The sequence below is a fragment of the Pteropus medius genome, unplaced genomic scaffold (genome assembly GCF_902729225.1).
Source record: "Pteropus medius unplaced genomic scaffold, Ma_sr-lr_union100, whole genome shotgun sequence".
Lineage (NCBI taxonomy): Eukaryota > Metazoa > Chordata > Mammalia > Chiroptera > Pteropodidae > Pteropus > Pteropus medius.
The window spans coordinates 4,489,776-4,504,362 of record NW_024345481.1 but is presented as its reverse complement, the minus strand read 5'-3'; the positions used below and the strand labels follow the sequence as shown (position 1 = coordinate 4,504,362).

Sequence of the window (14,587 nt, the reverse complement as noted above, 5' to 3'; positions counted from 1 at the left end):
ACAAACCAATAAGCAGGTATAAAAGGACCTCCAAACGCAATGAACGGAAGCGTCGGCTGCCCCCTCCTGCCCACGCCAGCGCTGTCCTCCACTCTGTCACCTGTGCTGTCCCCCACCGACCGAGTGATGTGCCACAGACACTCCATCAATAAGCAGCCATTCCACCAATGACCATGGTCGCTTTGGATTATGATCAAAATCCAGGACTTTCCTGAGCTGCCTGTTGCTGACTCCGCCGATGCCCCAGGGGACACTTGGCAGAAATCAGCCAGACAAGTCATGTTTCCTCAAGCGCGCCCTCCTGCCTCTGTGCCTTCCCACGGGCAGCGTGGTCTGTCCCTCCACCTGAATGTCCTTCCTTGCCTTCCTTCTCTAACTCATGCCCACCTGCTGTCCAAACCCAAAGATGGCTGTGCTGGACCTTCCGGTGTGATTTCCCACGGACTGTCGCACCAGGCACGGCACCGTCTGCATCCTCGTCCCCACCCTCCGCCCGCTCTCACCGAGGGGCTGTGTTGACCGCTCTTTGTGTCCGTGCATCCGACAAGTATTAACAGTTGCTGACTAACTGAACGAAAGAATGGACAGCTTTGGAGTGGAGATCACCCAGAGTTAGAGCTGCAAGGGCCCTGAGCCACGTCTACAGTGCGATCCCCTCATCTGGCAGGTGAGAACGCTGAGGCCTGTGTTCTGCCCAAGGCCGCACAGTGCAAATCGGCAGCTGGGTCAGGACTGGTGAAGAGGATGAAGAGATGTGATGCTACAAGGTAATCCCTAAAAAGCAACTCCCAGCGTTTAAATGACACATTTCTTCCGAGGAGTTCAAAACTCTTTAACGCTGTTAATATTCCGGAGGCAGGGGTCTGTCAACCTACTGTTTCTCAGCACTGTTCTTTGATTTAAATGATCCGATATAAACAAGCTGGGATTCTGGGAGCCTTCTGGATAAAATACAAGGCTGACAGGTTCAGAGCTCTGAATTCCATCATGAGAATCAAGCGTTCGCAGAGAATCGCTGTATCAAGTGCTGAAGGATTTATGTCACAAACGAGACACAGGGCACTGGCCTCACGGGCAAGTTTTCCCAGGACCCACAAAGCAAAGGATGCTTCCCCAGATGAGGACCTTGTTTATATCCAAATGCCAGGTATACTTTGTAACAGGGTGTAAGGCTGCCTGCCCCTGCATCTTAAGTTAAGCCCTTCTTGGGTTCAATGCACTTCTGTCTGTGATAGCATCATTCTCAACAGCCAGTGGCAACATGACAGGACCACAGGCCGAGAAGAGTATCAGCCCCAGCCTAACAAAGAAACAAGGGAAAGATAAGAAATGCCCAAACTTGTCTACGGCCGCGCCATCCTGAACAAGCCCAATCCGGTCTGATCTCGGAAGCTAAGCAGGGCCGGGCCTGGTTAGTACTTGGATGGGAGACCACCTAGGAAGACCAGGTACTGTAGGCATAAAAAATAAGAGATTGTAAGCTGACAGAGTCCTTGCAATCTGTGAGATCAACCAAGGATTGCCTCGCCTAAAAAATTTTTAAAACGTAAGAAAAAATAAAAATAAACGACCAAACTTGGATCTAGAAGATTGAGGGAACACCATATACTGGGAACACCATATACTTAAATTACCGACTTGGGGGAAAACCAGCAAACCCCTCTGAACCCGGCTCCCTCATGCTAAAGCGAGAACGTCGCCAACTTCACGAGGTCGCTGTGAAAATTAAATGGGATGACGTGGGGAAATGGTGAACTCCGTGGCATGGTTAACTGCCACTTATTCTTGAAAAGAAATTAAAATGCACATCTAAGAACTTCTCATAAAGATAAGAAGAGAATTAGGTAGATTGTACTTTACAGATTAGGATCGTATACTATAATCATTTCTTCCACATACAGTGGACCACACACAGTAGGAAAATGTCAATAAGGCACATTACCTGCTCTCCAGGTATTCTCCTGCAATGATAAACCTGCCCTAGAATTGGCCTTAGAATCCACCCAGGGTAGAGAGGGGCTATTGAGAGAATCGGATGAATCCAAACTCACTCAAAACTGACGTTCAGAGCTCAGGAGGCAGGCAGCACCCTTCCGGTGTCCCTTGTCCTCACCCGTCTTCCAAGTGACCGCTAAGGGGCTGCTGATCCCAACTTTAGGTTTGGGCTTCAAATTCTTTCTCACCAATGGCCAGTTGAAAATTGCTAACATGCAGTCATTTCCATTCTTAATGAGTGATTTGAGCTCCCTGACGGAATAGCTGAAGGAAGAAGCTCCGGTGAGTCGCAACACGGAGAAGAGGCAAACGCTAAGGGGAAAACCAAAGCGGAAAACCCAACGTTTATGCTAAATCTCCTACCTCCAGAAAGCCGCAGCTCCTGGCCTGGGAGCGCAGCGGGCCGCGGGCGGTGGGAACGCTGCCGGATGGCCAAGGGCGCCCTCTAAGGGCCGCGGGGCGCAAGCGCTGCCACCCGCCCGGCCAGAGCTCAGAAGGAGCTGGGAGAAAATCGGAGAGAAAAATGTGTCTTCTGCATGACATCACCTAACACTCAGTGGCCCAAAAATTCCATACTTGGAATTTCTAAATTTTAACCATCTGGTCCATACTGGAGAATTTTCCTTCATTAAAGAAGAATAACACAATTCCCCAAAACTGAATTAAATTCATAATCTTTATAACCAAAACAAGGGTAACTTCTAGAAGGAAGGAAAGAGGATGTTCACTCACATGTATAACCAACACTTCCCTGATTCCAAATGCGCTAATATAAGTCTCCTGAAATAATGAAACGATATGCATCCCTGCCCCCAGCTCCCCAGTTCTCCCCAAAAGCACCCAAGATTTCAGTTTCGGATGCACCCTCATATAAATACTCTATGGATTAACAAGTAAATACAGAGACATATATATTCCTTTCTCTCTTTATTTTTATGCCTTTAAATACTCATCGCTGTATTTTCTAACCGAAATAAAAGCTCTTGATAAGAGGTTTAATTATAACTCAAGAAATCCCAGAGTTCCACAGGGAACAATGAAAAGTCTGCTCCATCAGCCCGCGAAGTGTAACGAGGCCCCTCCTGAAATGCTCTTAGGGTCCCCTGAACCTCCACCCTCACCCCGTGCAATAGCAGAATCATGGCCCCCAAAGACGTGCATGTCCTATTCTCTATCCCCTGTGAACATGTGACCTCACACGGCAAAAAGGACTTTGCGGATGTGATGAAATTAAAGATCTGGAGTTGGGGAGATCGTCCTGGATTACCCTAAGGGTCCGGCGTAATCACAAGGGTCCTGGCAGGTGAAAGAGCAGACAGGAAGGAGAGAGAGAAGCCGATGGTGTGGACAGGAGCGGATGAGTGAGCGTCGAAAGGGGCGATGCGTGGAGGGACGCGGGCACCTCCAGAGGCTGGAAAAGATGAGGCTGGCTCCCTCCCCCGTCCCCCGCCCCCCCGCCCCCGGAGCCTGCAGAGGGAACACGGCCCTTGATTTTCACCCCAAGACCCATTTCGGACTTCTGAGCTCCAGAACTAAATAAGATAATAAATTTTTTTGTTGTTGTTTTAAGCCAGTAAGTTTGTGTCAATATGTTACAACAGCAACAGAAAACTAATACACCCCTCCACTCCTCACCCCGTCCCCTGCCTGTTTCCAGGGAATGGGCCTTTATGACTTAAATAGAGATACGAATGGTCTTGGTAAAACCTACTGATAATGCTCTGGCACTGTCCAGTGATAACGTTCCAGGGACACGAATTATCACTCTGCAATTCTATTATAATCTCTAATTCCATAGTGATGAACAGAGCGTTCAGTGGATGAATAAAGCAGTTCTCACATCTGAGTGGACTCGGATGTACAAGGTGGAAGGAGAGGGTGCATTCATCCCCTCCTGCCAAGGAGGGCAGAATAGGAGGGGAACGCTGCAGCGCCCGAGGTAGGCTGGGTCCCCGGAAAGCTCTTGAGGGCTTCTGGAGATGGAAGGCATCTCTATCCATCGACTGGGCTGGTCAGCTGGCCTCGGGCCACGTAGCGGGTGAAGGACAGCACCGCGGCCCCAATCGAGGCGTCTCGATGTTGACCCGACTTCGCGTCCATCAACCCGTGGTAATCAAACTTTCTGTGCTCTAGATTCCTTTCTACCGTTAAATTAACGAGGCTCTCACAGAGGTTGTTTACATGGGCTTTATCGACTGATAATGACTGACCAGAAATTAAAACCAGGAAGAGGTGAAACCACATATTAATTGATTCATTTAAAAATAGCAATAGTAAGTCATTGCATGTTGACATTAAAAAAAAAAAAAACCTGTACGGTATGAAAAATAACTGTTTTCTAAAGCAAAAAGAAATAATGGAAGAGTGGATTGTTTTGCATTTCAGCAAATCTCTTTCATGGAAGACAGCACGATATCCTACCTGCTCTGCCTTCAGTCTACTGCAGTATGTCATTTTGAAGTACCTGAAGAAAATCCAGCTTCGCCCAGATAGTTGGAAAAGCATTTTAACAGCCTTACGGATAAGTTTGGAAAATCTTTGATACTACACCAAAACTCATCAAGTAACAGTTTCTTAAAGGTCAGTTGCAATGTAGAATCTGAAACCATATAAAGCAGAGCCCCCAACCTTTATGGTACCAGGGACCGGTGCTCCTATGAGAATCTGATGCCTGATGATCTGGGGTGGAGCTGAGGCGGTGATGCCAGCGCTGGGGAGCGGCTGCGAACACAGATGAAGCTTCACTCACTGGTCAGCCACTCACCTCCTGCTGTGTGGCCCGGTTCCTAACAGGTCATGGACCGGTACCCGTCCAAGGCCCAGTGTTTGGGGATCCCTGATATAAAGAACTTTTCACATTTTTTTACATTAAAGAGTCCATCAGGCTCTCTTGCACCCTGGATGGATCTTTGAGCCAGGCAAGATTTTGTGACACTCTGCATTGGTCACTTAAGTGTACTGGTTCACTTGATTATGCAGATCCTGTAAGTCGTGACACGTATCATAACACAATATTCGAAAATCACATTCATTTATATCGCCATGGATCACGTTAGAAAAGTTTTTAAGTATCGGAAAGCTGTCGAGCTTACACGATTGGAGATGACATGGCAAAATTTGAATTTTCACTTAAAAGCTAAAATTGTATCACTAGCAAGACATGCTAGCAGTCATTTCACTAGAAGTGGCGGGCCTCCGTTGTTCAGTTCTCAGATGTTGCCCGGTAAATACTCAAGTTAGAATAACTAGTTTGTCTGTAGTCTTTCTGGTAGACATGGTGTTCTTGGAAAAAAGCCGCTAGTTCAGCTCGCGACTCAAACTATCACACAAGTGCTTTTCCCAGGATTACCGCTGAATGTGGGTCATCGGAAGCGCTTTGTGAGCCTTTCCCATTTCTTCACACAATATTAAAAAGACCTGCGTTCGAGGCCAGAGATTTGGCAAAATTATATAATTTTTACTGTTGAGCCAAAGACATACTTAACTGAAACTGGCACACTTTTCTTAAGTTCAAAGGCTGAAAAATGCAATGGCTACAAATTCATCATGGCACTGATGCCTTGATTCATGTTAAAGCACCAGCCGTTTGACCCGCCAAGCTTTTGCACCTTCGCTGCAAACGTCGACGTGGTGCAAAAGGCAGATAGCCGCTTAGTATTACTTTGAAAATAGTTTGACCTTGCAGATTCCCTTTAAGCTTTACAGGAAAAAGTTAAATCACTCATAACTACTCTAAGCGAACCACTATAAATGTACGTGAGTACGAGTGTCTTCAGATCTTTTTAGAAAAATGTTTCCTCTCAGACTGGCAAGCACCATCATAACTTTAATGGTTGCAGAGTAGTTTATCGTAGAAATGGATGGGAGGGGGGCACCACTTGTTTATTTTATGTTTTAATTGGCCACCAAGTGGAAGGGTTTATTCAGATCTTCAGCAAGTCAAATCACCTCTATTTTAAGAAAAGTCCCCCTGAGCTGTAGTGCTCTGCCACTATTAAGGTGGCTGTGGGTGATTTATTACGGGGATTCTGACCCCAGAAGTTTGGGGCGGGGGGAGGGGGCTGACTCAAACAGCTTGCTGGGCTCATGCAGTAATTCAGCCAGAGAGGGAGCACTGTACCATGGCCTTGCTGTCAGACCCAAGATACAAGTCTGGAACAGTGACTGTAGCTATTACAGCAAGGCAGACAGGAAACCTTCCCGAGGAGCAGATGCAATGAATTATGTGCCTGCCCCGAGATTTCTTTCACAGGACCGGGAGCTCTCCGCAGGTTACATCTGTTTCTTCCTTCTATTATTCCATTTAAATGCAGTAGAGATTCATTTCAAAATGTGCTTGTCCCCTCTGTCCATTTCTAGTCTGGTCATCATTTTCCTGTAAATCCCACGTCAACACACTAGAAAGAAGTGCCAGCAAGAGTTCCAGGCCAGCATTCCACAGCTCAGTAATGCACAGAGCAGAAGGCCAGAGAGAAGCAGGGTGGACCGGCAGGATTCAGGGGGGCTGCGGGAAGCAACCCCGACTTCACACCGCTCACCCGGAACTCAGAGGCAGGTGGCAGTGGCCTCTGACAGGAAGAAAGCCATAATCATCAAGAAGTCAATTTGGCATTCGTTCCATTTCAGTCCGTTTTCTGAAACAAAAATTCTTCCAACATTCGGAAAATTGTAATTTAGGAAAAAAAAAAAAAGCCACGGGTGTAGGTGGGGACATTGAAAGGCTTAAATTTACTTTTATTGTTGTTAACCACTGTACAAAATATTCAGCAACTGCTTTCCTAGAGATCATTAACAGAGAGGAAAACAAAATCTATGGCTGGCATTGCCTTTTATGAAAAAGCGGCATTTGGCATTCGGACATTGGGTGTAAACCTGAAGCAAGCATTACGCATGAAGAGCCCACCTAAAAGAATCGCGAGGCAATGGGACCCCCAACTTTCCCCCTTTCCCTTGTGGCGGGCGAGAGGGCAACAGAGACACTAAGCAGCATCACAAGGCTAGGAGCCCTCGCTGGAAGCGCATGTGAATTTTTGAGATCCAGCTGCGAGTGAACAGTATCAACAAAAATGTCGGCTTCTTGGATTCCTGCAGACCGATGACAGAAATAAAAGCCACACCGTTTCAAGTGTGAAAATGCCCGCCGCAACAAGAAGAGGGAACGGGGGCCACCAAAAGCTTAGGGACGGAAAACCCACCATAAAACTTGTGTCTCTCTGCGGGACCCCTACGAGAAATCTGACAACAGCACCCCGGCACTCTCTGAAAAGCGTTGCTCGCGATTTCAGCCCCCAAAGAAAACATCCATCCCGTCTCCGCGTCTCCAGCCTCAGCTTTCGGGGGGAGGAAGGGTGAGCTTCTCCCAAACCGACTGTCCCCCTTCCGTCCCTCTCCTCTCGAGACAAAAGTGTCCCAGCTCCAAGGTTCCCACCGGGAGGAGCAGCCTGCGCAGAGCTCGGCGTCGCCTCGGGCGCCGAGGTACCCACCGCCCCGCGGCAGCTCGCAGCCTTTCCGTGCGCGCTTCTGGGACAGTCCTGCCTCTGCCTCCAGCAGGCATCGGTGCCCCGGGCAGGTGAGCTGGGTGAAGAAGGGTGTCCGCGGGGAAATTCTGGGCCGAGGAGCGCCTCGCCGCACGCCGCCCCCGCAACACCAAGAGGTCGCTTTTCATTTCCTCCCTCCTCCCCTTCTGCCCAAATCTCCCCGGGCAGTTAGACGGCTCAAGCCTCCTGACTCCGGGGTATTCGATGTCAAAGTTGAAACCGGGGACACTGAGGTCCCCTGGTGCCAGGGGTGTCCCCGCTCCCTCTTCCCGCGCGCGGGGCTCCGAGCGCCCAGATCCCGCGTCCCTGACCCGCGAGCGACGAGGACGCCCAGGTTAGTGACACGACACGCAGCCAACACAGAGCGGGGCGGCGGTCCCCGGGGCGACAGACGGGGTGGGTGGTGGCCGGAGGTGGACAGAGAAGCGGTGAGGACGCGCGGAGAGAGCCGGGCGGCCCAGCGCGGGCTGCGCGTACCTGGAGCCCCCGCCGGGCAGACGACGGGCAGCAGCGCGGCCAGGAGCACCAGCGCCGCCCAGGGCAGCGGGCGCCTGGCGCGCGGGGGCGCTGCGGCCTCGGGCGCCATCGGGAGTCCGGGTGCGTGGCCGGCTGCGCTGGGCGGGAGTCGGGGAGCGCGCCGCGCCGCCGTCGGGTCCCCGCCGTCTGCGTCGGTTCCTGCGACCCGCCTGTGCCCGCCGCGCCCCGGCCCCGCGCGGCCCGCTCCCAGCCCGCGCGCGCCGCAGCCGCCCAGCGCCGCACTGAGGCCGCCCGCCGCCCGCCGCGCCTTTTAGCCGCGCGCGGGCGCCCCCTGCCGGCAGCGAGGCGGCGGCGGCCCGGGGCCCGGGTGCCTGGGAGCCCCGGAGCCCCGCTTGGCAGCTCTGAAAATTCGGTGACTCCCGTGCGGGTCGAAGTTCCTGCCACTGTCTAACCTCTCCCGTTCTCTGGCTCGGAAATGGCCCAACATGGCCAGTCGCTGCCAAGCCTACGAACGCCCCATGTCGCCTTCAATAAAGACTTCTGGTTTCAACACTCGCCCAGGCCCCCTCTATCTCCACTCTGTGGGCGTTCCCGCGGCGCACCCCGGCCTGCCCCACACCCCGAGCACCGGGACGGGGGGTTGATTGTCCTTAGAAAACCTCCGCTCCTGCCGTCACGGCTGCGGAGCTCATGAGCTAGTTGCGAAGGAGACGTCCAGGCCGGGGACTCGCCTGGCCTTGCTTCCTCCGACGTCTAGGGTGCTGACTCTGCCTCAGACCTCCCTGTTCTGGACTCCCACCTGCTTGTGGCCAGCTCCCAGCCTTGGACGTCTCGGGCCCTTCCAGGTGGACCTGGAGCTCCCCTAGAGGCGACAAGGACGCCTGCGCCAGGAGGGCCGCGTTCTGGGCACCGCGTGCTGCTGTCTGTCAGCCCAGCTGTTACTTCGCAGACCTGACGTGGCTGAAGCTGACGACCTGACGCTGAGTCAGCGCTCCATCATGACAGCCCCAAACTTGGGCAGATCTGTGTCATTCTGCAGAGAGGAAAACACTGTTAAATGAATTGTAGACTCGAGTGGGATTTCTAGCCCATGTGACCACTGAGCCCTGACCAGCACTCCCCTCCGTCCTGAAGAGCGTGAGGCTCGAGATTGACCTTTATTTCTTATCTGCCACCCAGAAGAGGCCATCGCAGTAGCTTTCAGGAAATGCTTCTAAGTAAATTGCATTACCTATTTCTCCAACAAATATTTATCGTGTATATATTATGCTCCTGACACTGCTCTAGGCACTGGGGGTCTGACTAAAAACAGCAATGATTAAAACTTAGCAGGAGGTAAGTTAAGAGCCATGAGGGAAGGCGGTGGGGAGGACCTTACAGGCCACAGTAAAGACCTGGGTTTTTACTCTGAGCTGGTGGACACAGGGGAACAGTAAGCCAGTTCTCATTATCCAGCTGAGAGATGGTGCTTGGACCAGAAGGTTAGCCACTAGGATGAGAGCTAATAAGGCTCTGGGCACCACTTGAAAGTACCAATAAAATGATTTTCTGACTAATTGGGTGCAGGGAAGAAAAGACAAAGAGAATGATAATATACAAAAAGACACACTATTCATAACCTGCTCATCGACTCTCCAGCAGGACTCTTATAATTTCAGGATTTCACTTTTTGGTTTTAACAAAATGATCTCAGAACATTACCTGCGGAAGCTCACGAGAAGCTCCTCCAGAGTGGTTCCCTTCCTTCCCTGTGAAATGCATGTGCACTCAGCTACCGCCCAGCACGTTATGGGTTAGAACATCATCCTTATGTGGTCGCTTCAGAGTGAAGCTCGGTGCAAAAGTGCCACCGACTCCAGAGTTTTGATGACTAGATTGGAGCAATCGGCCGTGGGCTGTTAGCTATTAAATTAAATTATTAACATTTACGAGTCCAGATTCTGATCTGATTACAAATTTCAGAGTGTGATCCAATTTAAATTCAGAACTCCTACAAGACACTTTAGGAGTTCACTACTTTTGGAATCCTAGAGACATGTTTTTTCTTAGCCTGACCTCAAAATCATAGTCATCTGTCCTGACTGTGACCATCTCAAAAATATAAATTCTACGAAGTTTTCTTTCTTCTAGTCACTTTTTAATCCAGTCTGTTGTTACTGTTCTTCTGACAGACTTTACTATTTTTCACATAATTTGTTTAGCTCTTGGTTGTTCCTTCTATTGTGTTTATCAAAACCAAACAGAGTGCATGTCACTCTTGGGGCAGACAGATTGCTGTGACCCTTTACTGCTTCCAGGTTGTTTCTATGGATTATTTCTAGTTTTACATATCAATCTGTATCCATACACACTACCTCTGGTTCCAGTTATTTTTTAAACAGCCATAAATTCAGAGAGTTCAACACTCTCTGTGCACATTGGCACGGCATTTCTACGTGGGAGGGTAGTGTTAAATGCTAGTCTTGTGTTTCATGTGGCTAAATGGAAACCAAGTTCAAATGACCATCCAGGAGAAACTCCAGCAGCTTTGAAAGTGCTTGTCTCAGACCATCATCTGACCTCAGATCTTGTTCTGGCTTCTGCTGGGCTCACACGGCTCTTTAATCCCCTGTAAGCACCGTCTTTGAATAGATCTATACGCCGTTACAGCAGCGGCACATTATATAATACTCGTACACAATGGCGATGTGCACAGAACTTTTAAAAGACTGCACAGAAATGGAATGAAAGAGAGGGTGTACCCATAGTACGTGGAGTGATGGGGTCGGGGAGGATCATTAATTCAGGCGCAGCAGGTCTAGAAAAAACATGTCTCTAGGATTCCATAAACACAGGGGAGAGGGAAAAGATAAAAGGAAACAGAGATGGGCAAGTAGACTTCCCTTCACACGGGAGAAAAAAGATAAAGGTCACTTCTGACCAGCAATGAAATGAAATAATATGTTACCAAACTTTTTTTGAGTGGTATCAATTTTGTTCTAGTTCTCAAAATAGCCTTAGAGGCACGAGTCTCATTTTACAGAGAGAAAACCGAGTCTCCGAGCGGCCGTTGGCGTGTCCCCCCAACAACAGGGATTGGTGAGAGTGAGTCCAATGCAAAGCATGGGACTCCAAGTGCACCTCCATCTCCAAGGCACTGTGGCACCTCTGGAAGTCCCCTCTCTATCAGATTTTCCATAAAAGCATCAGGATCAAGGCAGAGAGCACAAGTCAAAGTATGCTTTATGTGTCCAGGGTCCGATCCATGTTTATCAGAGACACCTCTTAATCATCCAGATGGTGAGCGAGGCTTCGTAGCAAACAGTTACACAAGACCTCAGTGTTACATCATTCATCTTCTCAGGGTTTGGAAGGTGTGGGAAAGGAATGGTACACCCTAAAAAAAAAAAAAAAAAAACCTGCCATAAATCCATCATTGCCTAAAACATGCTTCCTCTGCACAGAAGTTCTGACTTGTTCCCACGGCAAGGCAGTGCCAAGGCGAGTTGTTTTGTAAAAGATACGGTGGGAATTAGCGAAACCTAAAGGATTGAGCTGTGAGATACCCAACCTGGCATCTGAGTCGCTCAGGACGCTGGCTGAGAAGGCTTCTGTTGCCAGGATGCAAAAGCCCACAGACCTGCGTCCCGGGTTTCCACCTAGTGGTCCAGCCGTAGAACACGCACTCTGCAGCGGAAGGAGCCAGAGAGTCCGGTTCTGTCGTCCACCACTTGTTGATGGGCACAGGGCTTGGAGCACATCGAGAGAAATCATTCATTAATCTGTGCCTTTACATGACCTTACAGAACACGTACGTTTTGTATCGAGTAATGTTTTAGGATCTAGGGATACAAATGGGACTGAGATTCAGGCAGCCTTTGCTTCAAAGAACTCACAAAGTAAGAGAGAAACAACTTCTCCCCCACCCCACTAATCTCTTTAAAATTCCCCCCTAAAAAAAAATACACTCCAGAGTGCTCTGATATTTGGGCCATGAAGCTTAGTTGCCTATCTCTTTCTTTATCTCATTTTCTTTTTTCTGCAGAAGGTTTTTAACCCTATGTGTGCTCTCTGTAGGCAGACATCAGCGTGCATTCACTCTAATCCTGTGGACGAAAATAAAAAGAGCCCAGTTTGGGGAGGAGGCATAGAACACTGGGGCGGAACAAGAACTCAAAATGTAGGGTCTTCAAGTTGCGGTCTGCCCACTCTTTAGAAGCTGGCCAGGCAGGGTGCTGGGAAACACACTGGCTGCCTTCCAGCCTGTGTTCGCCTGACCTGCCTGTTGTCCAGAGCAGAGCACGGCCACCAGTTGGTGGGTACACCAGGGGGCACAGAGCACAGGGCTGCCATGCGTGGAGCATGTCACGCCAGCCACACATACCTTAGACCCCATACGAATTGACAGCTTTGCCATCAGCAGCCCAATGCGCTGCCCCAGAAAGGGCCAACGAAATCCTGGTGCCCAGCAAGACCCTTCGCTCCCGTAGAACACCCACCTCTGGTGGGTAGCGACACACGCGGCTCAGAATCACCAGCCCTGGAGAAGGTGACGAAGAAGACAGTTCATCCGTGGTGGCCTCCATCCAGCCCCTTTCCTCTGGGGTGGCACCCACTCTCACACTGCGTATCCAGGCTCAGTACCCTTTGTCACTCCACCTCCCCAGCCTATCAAACGCTCCTTCGAGGCAGGACCTGATCACCTCCGTCCAGCTGAGGCGTCAGAGACTGATAAGGCTTCCGGTCCTCTTGTCTGTAAGATGTGGTGCTTTTCAGTTCACAGAGCGTGCTGTCGCTCATCCTCAGGAACCATGAAGGAAGAAGACACATTATGATGCCCATTCCACAGAGGTGGAAGCGGAGGTTACGTGCCCAGCGCACGTTTATAGAGTTGGGAAGGTGCAGAGCGGGAGGCGCATCCTGACACTCCACCTGCAGGCTCTGCACTCTGCGTTACAAGCCGGTGGGAGACGGATTCTCCCGGGTAGAATCGGCAGCAAAGACACATCGGCAGGGAGGCGCTCCAGACTTGGGCCCCTTATGTTTACACTCAGGTTTTCCTGACTTCGGAAAAGGCACCATTTTCTGCATCCGCGTTAAAACCAACTCTCTCGGGCCACACTTGTGAAGCAAAGCCAGCCAGTTTTCCTCACCCCCTTTACCACCTGCATGAAAACTGACGTCCAGAAAGAAACGTTCTATGGTTTTGTTCCAATCGAATCTGTGGGCTTCTCTAATCGAATTCACAAATTAGACTTAGTCGTTACTCGTGTGATGCTCTTGAAAAGAAAAGGTGTCCCTGAGCTGTTTTCTAGGTACCACCGCGCTGGGAAGGCCCTTGCTTGTCCGTTCCTGCTTCAGCCACACGTCCACGCGACCGCTCAGCAGCATCTGGCTCCATGAGCCCGCCCTCGCTCTGGAAGCTTCCTTTCCTTCACTCCCGACACACGGTCCTGGCTTCTCTTCTGCTTCTCCCGCCACTCCTCCTCCATCTCCTTTGGAGTCAGGGCCATTCTCTCCTCTCCCCCTGTTCTCTCCGTAGATTTTATCCACAGCCCTGGCTGCGAGAACCACACGCTCTGCCACCCGGGCCTCCGTCAGTCTTTGAGTCACCGTCCTGCCTCCCACGTGGTTTAGCACTAGCTGATTCTGTCCCCTGTTCCCTTCTGGCTTCCTTCTTTTCCTTCATAGCTCAGTCCATGTCCAAGTCTCCCCTGATCTCCAGGAGCTGCTGAACCCCTCTCTGTACCCCCTCAAAGCACCATACAACTTTCTCGTGCAGTGCGTCGCACAGCCGTAAGCTCCATGGAGGCAGGACCGTGTGCGTTTCGGCTCTCTCGGTAGCCCAGGGCCTGGCACAGCACGTGACTCGCATAGGCGCACGGCCGCGGTGTGAGTGCGTGGACGCATGCGTGGGTGGCTGGAGGATGTTACGCATTCAGTAGGACAAACTTGGTAGAGTTGGCTCCTGCCAGAAGGAAGGGTAAGCTTGGACCTCTTGCCGGCTGCCACTTCACCCCCACCCAAACCCTGGCTGTGCTGAGCACCCTCCAGGCGTAACCAGCGATTCAGTGAAGCAGTGGGCAGATATCCTGAGGCTGAGGGACACTCGGGCAAATCCTAGATTTCCCACTCAGGAGCACTGGTGCCATGAGTCTAGTCCTTTGCTAGAGGAGACTCATGCATCCTTTCCAAGGCGGGGAAAGAATGAGTGGAGGGTAATTTTGTAACAAATTCAGTTTTTTTCATTGATTGGTGGCACTCACCTGTTTGTTGTTGGTTTTTTTTTCATTCTTTCAACTGATAAGTATCAAGTGCCTTGGGATTCGCAGGCACAGGAATTTCTTTAATCAGATCGTGCACCTGGTTTGGTATATGCAACGTCAACCACCGCTGCCAGGAAGGAGCCCAGGGACTTACGTAACATCAGTGATCACCTTGACCAACACTGTCACATGAGAGACACAGACTGAGGAACATTCTCCAGATGGTCTCCTTCTCTCCCAGCTGGGACTGAACGATTACCCAAGGTTACGATAGATTCGTTTTGTATTTTTTAGGATTGTGTAATAGTACAAATATCAGTGACCTAAAGCAAT

General features: G+C 50.4%; 1 protein-coding gene and 1 pseudogene across 1 annotated transcript in view; one reads left to right on the top strand and one right to left on the bottom strand.

The window, feature by feature from the left end:
• FNDC1 (fibronectin type III domain containing 1) overlaps positions 1 to 8,157 on the bottom strand; it is a 91,044-nt gene extending 82,887 nt beyond the window's left edge. Inside the window, 1 exon segment of the mRNA XM_039873919.1 lies at positions 8,010 to 8,157. Coding sequence (XP_039729853.1) covers positions 8,010 to 8,118 — 109 coding nt within the window. The 5' untranslated portion in view covers positions 8,119 to 8,157.
• Positions 1,342 to 1,460, top strand: LOC120611472 (uncharacterized; annotated as a pseudogene).
• Positions 8,158 to 14,587: the final 6,430 nt, after the last annotated feature.